At 45.7% G+C, this 19,195-nt stretch overlaps 1 protein-coding gene across 3 annotated transcripts in view; it reads left to right on the top strand.

Moving 5' to 3' along the window:
* COL27A1 (collagen type XXVII alpha 1 chain) overlaps window positions 1-19,195 on the top strand; it is a 171,599-nt gene that overhangs the window by 39,310 nt on the left and 113,094 nt on the right. For all 3 annotated transcript variants that reach the window (XM_068155646.1, XM_068155645.1, XM_068155647.1), the window contains 6 exons: window positions 4,490-4,543; window positions 6,492-6,545; window positions 11,673-11,717; window positions 12,611-12,664; window positions 15,818-15,862; window positions 18,204-18,257. In XM_068155646.1, the coding sequence (XP_068011747.1) occupies window positions 4,490-4,543; window positions 6,492-6,545; window positions 11,673-11,717; window positions 12,611-12,664; window positions 15,818-15,862; window positions 18,204-18,257 (306 nt within the window). The remainder of the gene's footprint in view (window positions 1-4,489; window positions 4,544-6,491; window positions 6,546-11,672; window positions 11,718-12,610; window positions 12,665-15,817; window positions 15,863-18,203; window positions 18,258-19,195) is intronic.

The raw sequence follows: 19,195 nt of genomic DNA on the forward strand, positions 1-19,195 counted from the left end.
ACATAAAGGTACAAGCAAGAGTTCTTCCTTGTCATGATCTCATCAGTAGGCAGAGATGTTATGAACACTATTGATGCTCTGGGAAAAAGATTCTGGAAACTTGGCAGATGGCCTCTCTGTGATTAAAAATTAAGCACTGGAGACATGCTGGTGAGCAGCAGCTGTTTTAAATTCTGAACTGTAGTTATATGGCTTGAAAAGTGAAGCTGTAAAAGTTCTACATCTCAGTGTTCTGCATTTATTCTCCATCAATGACTTCCAGATCACACTTGTTGAGTTTTATAAGTCAAATCAAAGTTCTTTTATCTAACTTCCAGTCCTGCAAATTCAGCCTGGTCCAATCTGCAGAGTCAAAACAGTGTTTCTGTGCTTTAGGAATTTCTTTTAAATGCTTTTAGCCCAATGCCTTGTCAGAAGTCATCATTTAGCTGTACAGCTGTATTCAGTTGGTGTTTAATAGGTATAAAAACCTCCTGTAAGCATTCTTCCTCCATCTTAATGCATGATCTGGCAGCAGGAAGCCCTCAGTGGACAGACAGCTGTAGCAGTTTGCAGCAGAAATCTGGCATCCTTGGTCTGTGCCAGCATTTCATAGAATCAATAAGGTTGGAAGAGACCTCAAAGATCATCAGGTCCAACCTGTCACCCAACACCTCATGACTAATAAACCATGGCACCAAGTGCCACATCCAAGCCCCTCTTCAGCACCTCCAGGGATGATGACTCCACCACCTCCCTGGGCAGCACATTCCAAAGGCTAACAACTCTCTCTGGGAAGAACTTTCTCCTCACCTCAAGCCTAAACTTCCCCTGGCACAGCTTGAGACTGTGTCCTCTTGTTCTGGTGCTGATTGCCTGGGAGAAGAGACCAACCCCTTCCTGACTACAACCTCCCTTCAGGTAGTTGTAGAAAGCAATAAGGTCTCCCCTGAGCCTCCTCTTCTCCACGCTAAGCAACCCCAGCTCCCTCAGCCTCTCCTTGTAGGGCTTGTGCTCGAGACCTCTCCCCAGCCTCATTGCCCTTCTCTGGACACGTTCAAGAGTCTCAATGTCCTTCTTAAATTGAGGTGCCCAGAACTGTCCTCTGGGATGCTTCAGTGAAAGAAGTTTGCAATGGGATGTGAGAGCTGTAGCTCTGCCCAGACCTGGACATAACTTCACCTCTAGCAGGGAGAGCTGCTAAGCCATGATTACAAGGTCTTGTATCAGAAGCACCTTTTGGAAGGTATCTGTCAGATCTCAGAGTTTTGGCTTCCTTCCTTTCATTTTCCTGGTGTTATACCAGCCTCAGAATATGGACTTCATACACACACACAAAAAGTGGTATTTCACCCCCTTATATTTTTGATGCCATACTCTTCACCAGGCTTCACAAGCCTGCAGCTGCAATCTGCTGTCTCTTGTAGCGCGCACAGCCCATGGCCAAAGTTATGAACTTGTGAATGCTCAGCCTGGGCAACAAGGCCAAGCAGCCCCAACTAGAACCTCTTGCTGAGAGTGCTCAAGTAGCTGCTATGTCTTACCAAGACAGCTGTTAATTCCAGGGGGAAAACAAGCCATCCAAGCAAGGAAACAGCAGTTTCCTAGATAGATACAGCTTGGAAACAACGACTAACACCAAGTGATTGTCACTCAGGAAGGAACCCAGGAGCACAATTTTTATCAGCTGCATTAACAGAGTACTCCTAAGGTCAGGGAATCATATGAGGATGTGACCTAGCTTTGCAGCTGCAGAGATAGGTGTGTTCTGATTGTCTCTTCTGAGCTGTGTTGCATTGGTGAGCACCAGTCTTGTGTTGGACTCCTGCATCTCTGTCCTGCACAGAGTCCACTTGTCCCTGGAGCTGAGAACTTGTAACTCCTGGTGCTTAGGAAGCTGATCTTTTGCACAGAGCTGTGTGTAGCTGGTGAGCCAAATTCCTGCTGATCTGCTTGGGCCTGGTTCCACTGCCTTCAGTGGCATTACACTCACTCGTGCTGCCTGAGAATTGAGCCCATGGTGTTTTTCTCAACCATCTATAATGTGCAGCTGCTTAAAGGGGGCTTCTTGCCACTCTTTGCATTCTGTTTATTGTCCTTGGCAGCTGTAAAATTGCCATTGCATCTAGTTAGCAAAAGCTGATTATAAAAGATAACCTCTTTAATGGTTGCAGACAGATGCTGGGCTGGGTTTGGGTCTGGCTGCGTTGACCTGTAGGCTGCTGGAGGGGCAGGAGGGGATTTTTTGCTAATGACCAGATGTAGCTCCAAGGATGCTGTAATGGAATTTGGGCTTGGGAGGAGGGTTCACTGTCAGATAAGGTGTTTTTCAAAAGTCATTACAAGAGTTGGGTTTGCACTTCTCTTGTGGAGGCTTTTGGCATCAGGGGCTAGTATGGTTTGCATAGATACCTGCTCTGGAAAAATCTATCTTGTTATCATGCTAGGAAAAAGTGAATTTTCCCTTTTCTGAATGATTTCACTCTGAGATAGCTCAGCAGTTTGGCTCACTGATGTTTAAAATACTATTAGTAGGACTGCAAAGCTGAGGTGTTTAAGTGGCACTCCAGACTTCTAGATTCTAGACTCTGGACTTCTAGGTAGGGAAAAAAAACAGAGGAAAAATGTCTTCCTTTACAAGAGGAAGTAGTGTACTCAGGTAGAGAGAAGCTTGTGGGCAAGGTGCAGTGTCTTAGTGATGGACAAGGCTCAGGCTAATTCTCATGTTGTGTGAGAAGACTTGGACAATTAATCCACAATTACAGCCTTCTCATCCAAGCCTCCATTCTCCCTGGCCCTGGTGCCATCTTGCTGATTAATCTTAGGGATGTGTGGTCCTGCTTGTGGCTGAGTACTCCATCTGAGTGCTGAACACTGTGCATCCACATCTGCAGTGTTGAGCACAGAACCATACTGCAAAGCAGCCTGCTAATGTGATCTGGAGCTTCCCAGGGAAAGAAATGTTAGAGGCTTGTATTTCTTTACATGGCTCAAATTCATCACTGAGCACATGGCAAGGTTTAGGCAGAGTTTTGGGTGTCTACCTGCTTCAGTCCATTCATTTTGCAGAGCAGAAATTAATACCCTGTGATCCTGAGGCCTGCTCTAATCTGTTCCAAGCAGTTGTAGCACCCACTCACTGCTCTGAAGCTCACAGAAGTGGGAGAATTGCCCTGATAACAGCTGCATGCAAAGCAAGATTATCTGCATGACTTCATAGGCTGTTTGGAAACCAGACAGCCTTCATTCACAATTTGTACAGATGCATCTGCCTTGAATCAGCAGTGCTCCCTACAGTCCATAGCCAAATAGTCTCACACTCTGAATCTTGCTGCTTGTGGTGGATGGTGGAGAAGAAGTAAGGCAGAAAGTAAGGCAGAAGGTATGTGTTGAATGCAGTTGTAGTAAGGCTGCATGGAAAAGCTGCCCAGCTCACTAAAACAAGACCTTTGTGCTGCTAATGAGAAACACCAGTTTAGAAATACTCTTAGTCCTTTGTAGGGTCTCACCTTCCCTCCAAGCACTTCACCTGAGAGCCATTAATTAACCCTTACAACTACCCTGTGCTTGGCTCCTGGTTTTGAGTCCTGTGTTGCTGATGTGGCAACATAGAAGTTGTGACTGATTCATCATCCCAGGGGTGTTTAACAGCCAGGGCCTGATACTGGGATACCTGTGTCTTAGCTGTGCCAGAAGAGATTTTATACAGACCTGCCCTGCTTTGTGTGCTACTCTCCACCTCTCCCCTATCAAAAGAATCTGGTATGCTTCAGATCTCTCCTAGCTTTTCCTGCCTCTATTTCCCACCCTGTTAGCTGTACACATTACCTTTCTACCTTCTAAATATACAAAGTGGGATTTTCCAAGGACTCTGTTGGAATGAGCTGTTCAAATGCTGCTGAAATTCAGCCTGTGTGATCACAGTCTTAAATTGTGGTTTCTCCCATTACAGATGTTCAAAAGGAAAGCAGAGAATTCTGTCACTTTAAGATAAAGTTGTCTCCTTCCCCTGCCAGCCCAAAAGCCTCACAATTGCTCTGGGTGTTGGTAGCATCTAATTAATGTAACTTTCTCTGCAGTTTCATCTGTTGCCCACAGTTTAAAAAAAGCAACAGCATCCAGCAAGTTGTATAAGAATGGTTTAGTCACAGCAATAAGCCTGCTAATTATTTTGGTAATGGTAGCTGAAGACAAGAAAGAAATCACAGCTGTCTAGTCTAATAAGTTTCCAAAGTCCTGACATTGCCTACTTCCAGTTATCCTGTCTTTAGTCAATTTAATACTGTCAAATACTATTTAAAACTCAATGCTTTAGCAGCAGCAGCAGCAATCACTCACCAAAACCACCCCCAGCCAAACAACCACACTCAGACTCGAGCACATTTGGGGTGCTGGGGCAGGGCAGAGAGAAAACACAGTGTTTTCCTGAGCTGGAGGCTTGGTGGAAGCAGAACACAATCTGTGGGCTGGGTCCTTGGATTATGTCATTAACTGAAGTTTTTCATTTCAGGGTCAGAAAGGTGATCCTGGGCTGTCTCCTGGCAAAGCTCGCAGTGGACAGAAGGTAAGGAGCTGCACAGGGAGCACAAACAGTGCTTTAAGCCCCGTGCATGCACATGGAGGGAGTCCATCCTGCAGCCCCCAGCTTCACAAATACCTGTGCAGGCTTAGGACTGAAAATCAAGACTTAGACCAAGGCTTCAAGAGTAAAGAGAGCTAGCTAAGGTATTGACCACAGTGCACAGAAGAGCCTGCTGCCACAGCTTTTTGTTATCTGAGTGTTCCTCCATTTTATGCACAATCCACAGCCCAAACTTAGCTTCTGCTGCTGCTGGCTCATGGCTACTTAAACCAAGCATTTGATCTAGTGTGCAAGAGAAACAGCCACACCTTGCCAGCTCTGGGCATGCAGCTGTAGAAACAGGCAGTCCCAGTGCAAGCACTGAAAAGCCTGCAGGCAAAGGGAAGGATGTACTTGTTGAGGAGCTGAGCAGCAGTGGCTTGCCTCACGTCACACACGCAGCCCACAGCAGATCACTGCCGTGAGAGCAGCCTTGATGCGCTGCTGGTGGAGAAAGGGAGGCTGCTCAGACCATAGCTCTGCTGCATGATAACCAGAGGCCTTTCCACCAGGGTCTGCTCAGATCAACACCAAGCACACAAGTGGGAAGCATTGCTGGTTTTTTGATTTAGCAATTATTAAGGATCAGAGTTCTGATAATTCTTTGCCGTTTCACAGCTGAGCAATTTTTACTGAGGCAACAAGTCCTCACAGAAGTCTAGATGTGAACAGTAGAGCTATTTAGGCTCCACAACTTCTACCTCAATTAGTTCTTTCAGTGTTGCCTGCACAATACTTCATAACTCATGTCCAGGGCAAGAAGCCTGGTTCTTTTCCTTTCATGATAAGCCTTGCTATAAATGCACAGCTAATAGAAAGCATCAGCCATGAAGAACTTAGGCCCTTCATTTGAAACCAGATGCCTGCATGAAGCACAGCAAGCCACAGAAATGCAAGATGGAGAGCAATTCTAGACAACACTGAGAAGGCTAAGTCTGAATTGCTGCTTTTAACTTAACAGCACATGATGCCTTTTGAAATCTCTGGTGCACTAGACAGGGAATGGCATTGGATGGAAACCATTCACCCGCAGAGTCTGGAACCATTTTCTTGCAAGCATGCTCAGTGTAAGAAAGGGAGAGATCCACATCACTGTTAGCTCATGTTAACAAGTCTTTATTCCTGTTAGCAGTAATAGAAACAAGGGGTTTCCAGCAGGAGTTTGGAGTGGTGCCTAATTTTCAATCTAGATACTCCAAATGCATTTTCAGGAAGCAGGCACAGCACAGCATTAGAGACCTTAAAGGTGGTTTTGATCCTAATCAGACAAGGCCAAAGTATGCTTATATGAAGGGATTGGATGCTAGGGAGGTTACACAGGAAAACACTTCTCTGTTCCTATGATGATTTGGGGTATGCCAGCTGGGATGTGATGCAGTCCCTCTTCAAAAGCACAGGCCACTGGAAAAAAACCCTCCCACACCGGCAGCCTGCAAAAGTTCAACCCATGTGCTGTAGGCAGGTTAAATAATTATCCCATCAATACCATCAGCACTGGAGCCATGGGCTGAACCAGTGTGGTTTGGGTCTGGCAGGAGGTGCCTATTGTTCTTACTGCATCTAAAAGCTAAAATCTCCTTGCCCTGGCTATTTAAATGCCTATCGAAAGGCAAGTGAAGCACGTGACTGAATGAGATCACTGCAGCACACAAAAGCATCCATTCTGCTGGCAAAAAGCAACAGCTGCCCTTAATTAACTGGGTTTATTGTTTATATGAGCCAGTTAATAGAGATGTTGTTTAAATCTACACTTCTCACCCACGCAGTTTTTTGGAGAGTTGCAATTGGAATGAGAAATATTAATAGCTGGGTCCTGCTGTCAGCAAAATCATTGCAGCAACAGTGCACTGGGCACAGGGAAAACTAAGCCAACTTTGCTTGCTTCCTGCAGGGAGATGTGGGCTTACCTGGTTTGACTGGGTTCCCTGGACCACCTGGTAGGAAGGTAAGAATATTCTTTTCTAACAAATTAGATCTGTTCTGAAAGTTTCTTCTCTCAGTCAGGCTAAAAGTCCTAGAACCCAGCACAAAAAAATATATAAAGTGTGGAAGTCTGGTGCCTGATTTGCAGGTGTAGAAAGGTTGTACCAGCAAGACTATGTCAGAGTATGAAATGAAATTCTGGGCCCAGATTTCTGCTCCTTCTTTGTGTTCCATGTCCCACTGCACCCTGACACCGAGTCTTCGTCAGGAAGCTGAAATTAGATCTGATTCAGCCAATGTGTTAACTAAATGGATCTACAGCTGGCATCAGTACTCAAAGGTCAGATTCTGAGCAGGCTTAGCAATTCTGAGGAAACCTTGATTGTCTCTCCTGGTACAGCACATTTCAAACAAAGTATCTCTGTGTGCCCTCTCTGTTTCTCCTGGAGACTGACAACACTAGCCAGGTTTTACTTTGTTTCCTATACTGTTGATGTTTCAACAGTATTAACATCACCAACAGCACAGTTATGCCTAGAGAAAGGTTTGTAGTGATGGAGCACAAGATCCATCCTTGCCTTCACGTAGCAGCAGCATTTGTGTGCTCATAGCCTTGCATTCAAGTCTGCACAGCAGTACCTCAGCAATCCATACAGTGAGCTCATAACCTCCATATATCAAGGCCACTTCAGCTGACCTTCCAATTCCAGCTTATGTTAGTAGGCTGGGTTGGTTTTTTGAAAGCTGGTCCTGTTACAGGGAGCTGTTTGATAGTTGGGCTCAGTGGACATGACTCCTCAGCAGGCCAGTATTGACCTAACTATGCTGAACAGTTACATTTAGCATCTTGTTTCAATCACTTCATCAGTCAATGAGTGGTTGAAGTTATACTGTTCCTCAGACCAATTAGCTCCACACAAACACCTACTCAGGTATGCTTTAAGACTCTGGGGAGAGAAAGAAGGTGTGGAGGAGGCTGAAACAAGCTCTCCTTCTCCATGACTGCTGGTTGTATGCTTTATATTGGAATAAAATTGCCATGCGTAGGGGGCTGGATTTGTCCCAAGACTGGTCATGCTTGGGGTGCTGTGTGGAGCTAGGAGCAATCAAGTGATTAATTACCAACCTTTTGCTGCCACAAACATTTTCTAACAAATAGGGTGCAAAGAATCCCATTTTCCTGGTATAACAGCCCATAAAACAAAACCCTGTGGTTATGATCAGCAAAATACAATGTCAGGAGTGCAAGGGCTTGTAGTGGAAAAAGCAGAGAAGGAATAGGAGATTGAACAAACATTCCTGAGTCCAGCACATGGCCTTCACATCTGATCTCAGCTCCCCTAGGACAGGGCAACAGCAGGGGTATGCTTCTGTTTCTTCAAGTAATGAGCAAGCTGGATGCTGGAATTTTTCCTTTGGTGCAGCTTAAAAACCCCACCTCCCAGTAGCACCGATCCGGCAGTGGGTTTGGCGTAACCTGGCTTTTATTAGCATCCTGCATTAAGAAGAAAAAAAACATGTAGCTGTTGGAGAAATGCTTGGAAAAAAATGTTTTCATTTTTTTATCTGGATTCCCTCCTGGCATTCTCCCAGTGAAAATATGCTGGTGTTTGGCTGAAGGTGAGCAACACATCTTGGCTACCAGAACGCAGCGACGCCTTGGAAAAGGACATCCCTCCCGCTCACTCCATGGAGGGACTGTGAAAGGAGCTCTGAGGGCTTTGATCTGAAAACACCATGTAGAAACTTTCAAATAGGCAAAATATTTCACCAGAGGAAACAAAATGCTTTCCTCACTAAATGAAACAACTGGCTCAGCAGCATGAGCTGGAGCCACAACCAAGCAGCATCTGTTTCTGGATACTGTGGCTCACACCACAGCCCCTGCCTTGTGAATGCAGAGCTTTTGCTCTTTGTAGGCTTGGAGACTGATCCCAGCAACCCAAAGTCATTTTGCCTGCACCAATCTATGAGTATATGAAACTGCCTTTCAAGCAGTAGGTCTCATTCCTGTCCTCTCCATGCAGCAAATGTTGCTTTTGCTACCAGCAGTCCTTGGAGATAGTGGCAGGACTTGACTGTCCCCTCTGCCCTTTATTTTGCTGCCTATGAGGACTTTGGCTTTTGGCAGCAGGCTGCAGACTACAGCTGCCTTGCAGATACATCTCAGCAGAGCACATCATTGCTCCCAGCATCAAGTGCTGCAGAGGAGAAAATGGTTGTAGCAAAATACACAATTGCAGAGGACAGCAACAATGAGAGAGAAACAGCTTTGTTGAAGTCACTCAGAGAGTAAAGACAGAGCTGAGCATTGGTCAGTGCTTCAAAACACAGCCTGCCACAGAGATCTCCTTCCCTGGCTCTTTACTCTTCACATTTCCTATCAAAGTGCAGGATGATCCAGTTTTAGCTAGTGAGCAGGGATTATAAATATCACAGATGAGTAAATCCTTCACTGGAGTGCAATTTCCTTTCTAAATCACAGCCCTTTGTGCTGAGCACCCTGTAATCATCAGGAAGTGTCTGGATAAAAGAGCAAATGGAGTTGTTTTCATACCCTCTGCCCTGTCATTTCAGTGCTATTTGAAGAGGGTTTTAGCAGGTAAATACTTTCACATTGCAGCCAGCTCAAGCACACACAGGCTTTTCTGGTCTCTCCTCACTATAATTAACCTGAGACAGAAACATTGCAGCATACTATGAAGAAACACATATTAAAAGCTTCCTAGAGCTTGTTATATGTGAGGAGGATATTTAATAGGATGCAATAGTAGTGGATTGCCTACATGTTTCACTGAAGTGCCATTCACTTGCTGTTAGAGACAGCAATGCAGCGTTTGGCACAAGCTTCAGCTCACCACATGATTTGAGTGCCTCAAGGGGCTACCATCTAACCACCTGTTCTAGGTGGACATTGCAGGCTTGAATACCTGTCCTGCAGGAACCCAATCAGACCAGAATGACTTGGAGCAGTCAAGTTAGGCAGCTGCTTCTTACCAGTGGAGGGAAAGAGACATCTGTAAATGTTTGTATCCGTGCAAGTAGGTGCTCCACTTGTCTGGAGACAAAGGTAGTTCCTGGTCAAGGCTGGGGCCAGAATAGCTGGGCAGAGGTCCCACTGGCTCCATTCTAAATCCCAGGCCACATCTAGAGATACTGAACCCAGGGCTGTTTTGTTGGCATCTCTCTCTAGAAGACACGGGGGGGTTGGCCAGAACACTCAGGTGGGCTTAGACCTTCACAACATGCCTTCATCTTCAGGCCAGACACACAGCCAGCACAGAGCATCCTCTCTCCTGATGAGCTCCTGTCAAGGAACCAGGGAGAGAGGATAAGCAAGAGAAGATCTCATGGGGCATATTCCTAGAGAGGGGCAGGGAATCCTGTCTGCTGATCGTGCTCCAAGAGCTGCTGAGACCTTTCCAGTTAGGAGCTGCTGGCTGAAAGGCACTAGCAGCATTTGGAGAAAGAACCTTTGAAGTGCTTCAGATAAGGGCCAGGCAGTAGCCAAGTGGTCTTTCAGGTCACCTTCTGAGGAGGTGCAGCTCAGTCTAAAGTGTGGCCATGATACATCAGCAAGGATGGGCAGGAGAGAATTGTTGAAAAGGGAATCAACGTCTTTCCAGGCCAAAATGTCTGAACTAACAATCAAGGAGGAATGCAGAGGGGAGTGGGCAGTAGTCAGGATGGCTGAGAGCATCGCTTACTTCTGCCAGCAAAGGCTTAGGCTGCAGCTCTACAGCAGCCCGTGGGAAGAATAAAAAGGCTGTTATGAGGAGGTGTGGACCTGGGAGGAGAAACAGGCCTGGGTTCATCTGGTGAGTGAAGCAAAAGGCCAAGTTCTTGGCCAGGGCTTGGTTATGACTTCTAGAGCAGGGGATGCTCCTCTGTGGGTTTCACAGCCAGGTGATGTGTGCCAGGAGTCCTGGCTGGGGACAGGGTGAGTAGCAGAGGCTGAGTTACAACAAGCAGTTGTAACCCACCCTGAAAGCATCTTGTGATCTCTGTGGTATTTGTGCAAGGGTTGTTTCTTGGTTTTTTTCCTCTTCCCACTTGTTTCAAGTTACATTTTCTGTCTTTTAAAAAAGTCTTGCTGGTAACCCAGCTAAACAATCATTTCTGTATCTCCTAACCTGCTCTGACTCCACTTGATGGAAGTGAGTTTATTTTAATCACCTGAAGCAAGATAATAAAGAATAGGCTAAATTATCTGAAGTTCCTGCCATTTGCAGAATTTGCTGTGTCTGAAGAGAGCCCAAGCCATGTCCTAGAGAAAGCAAGCTCTGGTACAATACATGCTGCAGTGGAACAGGCTACCTTTGTCCTGTTCCAGCACCTGCTTCTCAAAAATAATCCAAAAATCCAAAGTGAAAAACTGAGGCAGGCTTATGAAAGACCTTTAAGAATGATTTGAAGCCTGCAAAACCTGCCAGCCAACAAACTGGATTAAGATACTCCTCCTAATTCATTCAGCAGAGAGAGAGTAGGTTAAGAGACAGCTTGCTCACCGTTTTAGGTAGCTTCACAATGGAGGACTCTGCATCTTGTCTTTCTTAGGACATGGTTTAATGGCCATGGTGGTGTTAGGTTGAAGGTTGGACTTGATGATCTTAGGGGTCTCTTCAAACCACAATTCTATGATTGTATACCTTGTAATAATTAGATTAAAAAAGAGGGAAGCTGGACAAGTTCAAACTAGAAAAAACCCTGAGGTTTCCCATGACAGTCAATAGCTATTTTGGTGTTTCTTATGGCATTCCAAGCTCTAAAGCAACAGTGAGTGCTCTGAAATGTGACCCATGGAGTTCTCCAACTCGCCCAAAGCCAACATTTCACCATGCAAGCCTGTGGTTTCCTAAGGATTAAGAGTAGCTTTGCTAAATGTGTAGATTACAGAGAGCTCTGAGTGTGGATGTAACTGTTACATTTAGTCATGAACCAAAATCCTTCTTGAGTAACCACTAGGCCAGACCCCAACAGGGTTTGGGTGATGCAGACACAAAGCAGCATGATAAAAGTCCCTGTGATTCTGCAGTGATATCCCATATCTAATAGCCTACTTCAGTCCCACCTGTAAATTCAAACCAGATTATTTCATTAGTGAGGGTTTTTTTCCTTATTATTTGTCTCTTCCATTCTATTTCAACAGGGATATAAAGGCTACCCTGGACCACCAGGTCACCCTGGAGACCAGGTGAGTCTTCCCACTTTCCAGCACTGAACCTTTAAAGGGGGGAGGATTTGCTGACTGTGATGCTGGTTTGGATTCTGTGCAGCCTGCCTGGCGTGGACAGCCAGCTCCTGTCCTGCCAGGGGAGGCTTGGCACACACAGGGATGGGCAGAGAGCTCTCCTGCTGCCGGCAGCCATGCACATACACCAACCAAGCATCAGCAGGTTGGTGGGAGGAGACTGCCCTCCTAATTTTTATTGCTCAGGGATGTTAAGTTTATGTGGTGGAAGAAATACCAGCTTGCCCTACTCCCCCTTTATTTTTCCTTTCACATTAATTTCACCTGGAGTTTACTAACCACATCATACTAAGTACTAACATGCACCTCCCCTCCCAAAGCCCATTCCCCCTCTCCCTTTCTCTCCCTCCCCCTTTTTTATTTGGTTAAGTCTGATGTTTGCAGTTGGGGGATGGGGGGAAGGCAATGAATAGCAGGCCCTGTTAGCAATGATGTTAAAGGATATTATACATAAATCCATTTAGTTCTGAAGAATTTTGGCAGTGGTTCTCCACCAGTAAAACGGTTCCATATGCCAGATATACATGCAGCCTTACACCTTCTCTTAGCCTCCTTGTTTCAAACTATCTGCTGCTTTCACTGCAGATGGGGGGAGAAAGAGAAATTGCACCACTTGCTTAATGCATAGGTCCTGTTGACTTGGCTTCTGTGTGTTTCCCCCTCTCATTAATTTATTCCACTCTCTACCCTTAATGTTGTCTTCTTCTCTACAAATTGCTCCTGGTTAATCCTTTCCATCTCCTTTCCCTCCAGCTCAAAGAATGAAGCAGCTAAAAAGTTTCCCTAAGTGTGACATTCACCTTACCTGCTGTGCTTTTCCTTTTCTCTTTCCAAAGGGCCAACGAGGACCAGATGGAAGCCCAGGTGCCAAAGGTTATCCTGGCAGGCAGGTGCAGTAAATCTCATCGTGCTGTGAACAGACTAGGGATTTGGGTGTGCAGGTAGCTAAATATATGCCCCACTAAATACATGTCCCACTAGAGACAGTGCAGGCCTCTAGAACGTGTCTGAATATTTTCCTTCTTCCCTGTCCAAGGTGTTGTATCAGTGTTACAGGCTTTCAATTCTGGGGGACACTAAGGTTATTGGCAAATATTTCATGCCTGTGATAGATAAAACTTTCATTTCTGCAGCAAAAGCTGATCAATTTTTGCTTCAATATAATGAAAGGAGGAAATTAGGAGAAAAGATTATTAATCAAAAGCATTGCAGAGAAACATAGCTGCAAGCTCTTAGGGACAAACTGCACCTGAAGTTGAGCAGGGACACTAAAAAAAGTGTATTGATGAAAGAAAATACTTACATGAGCTCTCACCAGTACATTTCACCAGCATAATTGTGCATACATATATATAACATTATGCATGGGCCATAAATATGCATAAAAACCATATCTGCAGCTGCCAAAAAAAAAAATAGATGAGGCAAGAAAATCAGGCCTTTGTTTTCATTCTGAAAGAAAATGCACAGAGATAACTTTAGGAATGGAGGAGTGTGCAAATTAAAAAGGATCAAGACTGGACTCTTTGTTGTCTTACTGATGTAAGATGCTGAGTAGTAGGAAGAAAATGAAGAGGGGGAATTTGTAAGACCCTAAATGGAATCTGTTGAGGGGCAGAAGACCTGGCCTCTGTGAAACTTTGAAGTGAAATGAGTTTATCCTGGTTATCTAACCTGGACACATCAATGTTGTATTTCACCATCTTTCCCTTTAAGGGAAAGTATCTCCCTTTCCCTTAAAGGGAGCTAGAGGGAGGTCCAAGACCCCAAGCAGTCTCAGACTTGTTGTGAGTTCATATGCAAGTTCTTACCCAGAAGTGTGGGTTATTGGCCTGAATATGAGCTAGATGTGCAGAACATGCCTTCATCTCCCTCTTTCAGACTACCAAGAATGTGGGATCCACTTTGAATTGAAAATTAAGTGGACACTTTGCTTAGCACACTGGAGAGTGCAGATGGTAGAACTGGATGAGAACTTTGTGACTAAATGTTCCATTCATACTCTGAAGAGCTCTTAGAGATCTGCATGTCAAAGAATCTTCTAGGTGTGAATGTGTGTTGGGTGACTAACACGGAGAGGTCCAGGCTACATTGGACATACAAGGGTAGTGAAAGCTGTTCAGCAATTCTCAACAGAGTCCTGCCCATCAGATAAGCAGAGGGAAATCTTTGCACTCCACATACCAAGAACAAAAGTGCTTTCTGACAATGTGATCTGGGTCAGGAAAGTGACTTCTTTTTCTTTTTATTCTTTCTTTTTTTTTTCTGAAGGCAGCTTTCCCCAGCAGGTCAGGATGCTGTGTGTATCCAGCATCACAGCCTCAGAGCTGTTTACTTCGCTGAGATTCTACTACTTGTTACTCCTGTCAGCTGTGCTGGCTCCACAGCACGATGGGAGAGAGGGCTTGGCTCTGCTTTGATTCGTACATCACAGGCAGCATTCTTAACTTCACCCCAATGGCTGAAACCTTTGGCAACAATGCATGAGTCAGGAAAGAGCACAACCTGCCTTTCAGATCCCAGGCTGAGTGTGCAGTGTTGCCAGCTACAGAAAATACCGACTTAGCCTTTCCTTTATTGTAATCTTCCCTTCCAAAAAAGCTCAACAGCATTTGGAACTAGACAAAATTGACTTGGGAACTTGCTAGGAGACAATGAACATATAAAATTCATTATGCATTTTTGCAGGGTTCTTTTTCACAATACCACAATGCATCAATAAGCACAGAATTAAAAATGGGGAATGTACTTTCAAGTCTTTCCATAGCTGTTGATGCTGGAAAGAGAATAGAGTAGAGTAGAGTAGAATAGAATAGAATAGAATTAACCAGGTTGGAAAAGACCTTTGAGATCATCGAATCCAATCTATCATCCAACACCATCTCATCAACTAAGCCATGGCACCAAGCACCCCATCCAGACTCTTCCTAAACACTTCCAGGGATGGTGACTCCACCATCTCCCTGGGTAGCACATTCCAATGGCCAATCTCTCTTTCTATGAAGAACAACTTCTTAACATCCAGCTTAAACCTCCCCTGGTGCAGCTTGAGACTGTGTCCTCTTGTTCTGGTGCTGGTTGCCTGGGAGAAGAGACCAACCCCCTCCTGGCTACAACCTCCCTTCAGGTAGTTGTAGAGAGCACTAAGGTCTCCCCTGAGTCTCCTCTTCTCCAGGCTAAGCAACCCTCAGCCTCTCCTCACAGGGCTGTGCTCCAAACCCCTCCCCAGCTTTGTTGCCCTTCTCTGGACATGTTCCAGCAACTCAACATCTTTCCTAAACTGAGGAGCCCAGAACTGGACACAGGACTCAAGGTGTGCCCTAACCAGTGCTGAGTACAGGGGCACAATGACCTCCCTGCTCCTGCTGGCCACACTGTTCCTGATACAGGCCAGGATGCCATTGGCCTTCATGGCCACCTGGACACACTGCTGGCTCATGTTCAGCCCACTATCAAGCAGTACCCCCAGGTCTCTTTCTGCCTGGCTACTCTCCAGCCACTCTGACCCCAGCCTGTAGCACTGCATGGGGTTGTTGTGGCCAATATGTAGTATCTGCACTGCCAAGTGGCACTGCAGGCTGTAGAAATTAGACTTTCTCACTGCATAAGGGTCCACTTGTGCTCCCTAAACAAGTATGGAAATACATTTATCATCTGCAATGGTTGCGTTCAGCTAGGCAGGAAAAAGAACTGAGAGCTCTTGGGTACAGAGCATCACTGTCCATCGCATCTGAAGTGTAACACAACCTCCCTGCACCCTGCTGCATTAGCCTTTTTGGCCTTTATGATCAGAAATCTCTACTTCAGCCCCGGGGAAGGCTCACTGTGTGCAGCAGTCTCAGGTTCTGCAGAGACGCAGCTCCCCAACAATGGGAGATTTGTTATTTGTATCATTTTGTCCTTTTTTTTCCCCCTCCTTTGTTGATATGCCTTGGACTCGGCACTGAAACCACACAGGGACAGTGCTGGGGATTTGGCACTGCTTGTTAGCTTGAGTGAAAGCCCTGTCCACATTTGTCTTTGTTTTTTTTCCTCTGCTCTAGGGTTTACCTGGCCCCATAGGGGAAGCTGGTCCAAAAGGCAGTCGGGTAAGTAGCCTTTTATTTGGCTTTTCTCTACTTGTTTTTATCAAAGCCTTCTCTGGGAAATTCATGCCTAATTTTGCAGTGGCTTTAATTTGTTGGATTGAGGGGAGGTGAGCTGTGCACCCTTTGCTTGCTGAAGCACTACCAGACTTTTAAAATTCAATGTGGAATGCACCCAGATCAAAGTTCAGCGACAGCGCTGCTGAGACAAAGTCAGCCCCTTCGGAGCTCACATTGCAGGAGAGGAAAGAACAGCACACAAATTCCTACCAATGACCAAAATCTGAGCTTTCTGCAAGCCCCATCTCCCAAAGGCCTCTTTAGCTCCACATGAGTGTGGTTCAGCAGTCTTCAGCCACGCTGAATATGGGCTCATTTGGGTACAGCCCTGGCTTTGGGAGTGATTTATATTATGCAGAACAGCAAGCCAGCATCTTGAAGCCACGTGCAAATACAAACATTAATATCTCTGTCCTGCCTGGGTTTTCTCACCAAAGTGAATTGCTGGAGGCTCATTCTCACTGCAAAGGATTGTTGTTTTTTACCAGTTAAGGGCTCTTGTTAATCACAGTTTGTTCTTTTCCTGCAATTATAAATTCACAATAGGATTCAGAGCCAATAAAATCCCCCATTTCTCTAACATGTGATACTTTCTCTGTAAACCCAACCAGCTGGCTTTCATCACTAGGAAAACTGCAAGGAACAAACAAATGCTGACCCCGTAGCTAGCTGTATTCCTGAGCTGGGAAGGGAGATGGCACGTCCAGTGTCCCGCAGGAGAGGGAGGAAGATCAGACACAGCACAGGCTTGCTCACCTCGCTTCTGCAAGCGGTGAAGTTTTCCCTGGGGCAACTGTTTGACTGGCCTAACCAGGACCTCTTGGAATTGTCATGTGGTGTATGTGCAGAACATAAGAACTGAAAATGATTTCCCACTTTTTGCACTCCTGAGCACTGAGGACTGAAATATTTATAGCTACCCAAGAAAGCCTTTTCTCAATTCAAAATGCAGCCATTCAGAATTAGGTACCAAGGTGAGATATCTGCACTTTGTGGATTGAGGGAGTCAGGTCTGGACTGTTCTTCACACCCCAGCTCTGTATTTTTCTTCTACAGGAAGTAGTTCAGAAGTTACATGGTTTGTCTTGGGGTTCAGGAGGCAAAAGCAGACAGCATGGTTTTAATGTAGTCACATTTCCAGGCTAGGAATTATCCCTAAAGGAAGGGATGGACTAGTAAAAAAATTCAGTGAGCTTGACAGTAAGAGATTAGTGATGATGGAGAAAGAAAGATGAGAGAAAATCAGTGTTAACACTTGGCTCTTGTAACAGTGAGGTGCCACCGAGGGGGCTCCCTGCTGAAATTCACTTCCTCTTGATTCTGCCTGCTTGGCACGATTTAGCCCTTTGCAGAGGACCAGCACACAAGGTAACTTTGTACTAACCACTGAGCAAAGAGGATTAAACACAAGGCTCCAATTGTTGCAAGGAAAGGAAAATAGAGGATTTTTATGCAGCTTGTCTTATCGGAGTAGGATCTCAAGGATGTAGAGAGATACTGCACACTTGAAAATGTGCTGCCTGATGAGGAGTTTGTGAAACATTGGTGTAAAGGAGGCTTCTTTACAGCTGGGTGTCAGAGGGTCTGTATGTACACATTGAGCCTTGTACACTGGATTCAAAGAGCCTGAAGTGGCACATTTAGCCTCTCCCTGTCTCAGCAAGGTCCTTGATGCTCAGGTTGATAAAAGTTTTGCAAAAGGTTTTGGTGGTGCAACAGAATCTGCAGGTAAAGGCTTCAGGCAGAACCGTTGTGGACTTGCTCCTCCCCCAGTAGCAGGGTGCTGGGCAGCATTGCATGCCAGGAAGAGGTGTTTGCATGAGAAAGGGCTGGCTGTGTGACCACCATGTGATGTTAGAACAAGCAGAAAGGGCTTGATGCAACAGGACATTTTCACACCACAGTGGAGAATGAGTGCCAAAGGCAGGGAAAGAGCCCTTGGAGACATTGAAAGGAGGTATAGGAATCTGGATTGCGTTTGCTAACCTTGAACCAAGCTCCATTTCCCTCAGGTGCACTTAGAGCCAGCCCAGGTAAGGTTTATTCCTGCTGGCCTCTTCCTGCCTGGAGTCCTCATGATCCCTGGTGTGAGGGTATGTGCCCTTGGACTACATCGTGGAAGCCAGCACCATGCAGTCCATGGGCATATACACTTGCCTCAAGGTTTATTTCATCACGACTGCCATGGACCAACGCTGGAGGATGCTCTGCTCTTCAGGAAAGACAGACTGACTGGCTGCTAAAGGAGAAATGTGTTTGACTACTTCTTTCCTCTTTTCTTTAGGGGTATATTGGTCTCCCAGGATTGTTTGGTCTCCCAGGGGCTGATGGAGAACGAGTGAGTATTCCATGAAGAAAACCTTGGTGTATTGTTTGAATACAGTTCTACAGAGCCTGTTGTAACCTTCTGTATTCCTTGTTCCTGAAAAGAGAAAAGGATGCCTAATGTTTAACCATGCCTTCTTTAGCCTGTTTCTACTCTTGCATGAAGACCTGTGTCCCTCTATGATGTTCACATTCAGCTCAGGAAAACCTAAGCTTCAGATGGGATCCTCAGACCTCCCTGTTGAGTAGAGAGGAGTTTTTCTATATCTTCCTTCACTTAAAAACTTGCCTTCCTCCTCCCCCTTACTAGTTCTTCTTAGTGAGACACAGTGGGGTGCAGGATGTGCATGGAAATTCCCTGCTCCCACAGGAATGACATGCCAGCCACAGTGGCCTAGTATTTTGGTTGTCCACACCAGAGATGTCTGGAAAGAGCTTGGCTCTTGGAAGGACCAATGCCTGGGGCTTTCTGACAACGGCTTTCCTTTCATTTGCTTCCAGTTGGGCAGTCAAGACTGGGGTTTGTGGATGGACTGCTGTGACTGCTGTTCCCATGTGTCCTCCCTTCCCCCCATTCCTTTTATTGGGCCTTCTCCAAAGCCACGTGTTCAGAGCTTTGCAGGACCTCCCTTCCTTTTGTTTGCTCTTCTCCTCCATGTTCCCCCACCTGCCTTATCTTTACCCATGCAGGGATCCCTTCTTCCCACCACAAGGAAGGTCACTGTGAGATGAAGACTGTTTGACTCCAGTTTTTTCTCCCTCAAATGCAAGGTCCAGAAACAAGAGAGGCCCCAGGAGCATGTGGGAGTGAGTGTGTGTGTGTGCCTGCCTGGAAGGGGACTACCCTGCACTCCAGAGTCGCTGATTTAATGCTTGTATAACTAAATAAGAAACATAAACACGAGTTCTCCAGCGACTGCCTTGGCGGTGGCCTTCTTTTGGTTCCAGACC

This window comes from Melanerpes formicivorus, unplaced genomic scaffold (assembly GCF_026170545.1).
Source record: "Melanerpes formicivorus ecotype bairdi unplaced genomic scaffold, bMelFor1.0.p_v2 SCAF_33, whole genome shotgun sequence".
Taxonomy (NCBI): Eukaryota; Metazoa; Chordata; class Aves; order Piciformes; family Picidae; genus Melanerpes; species Melanerpes formicivorus.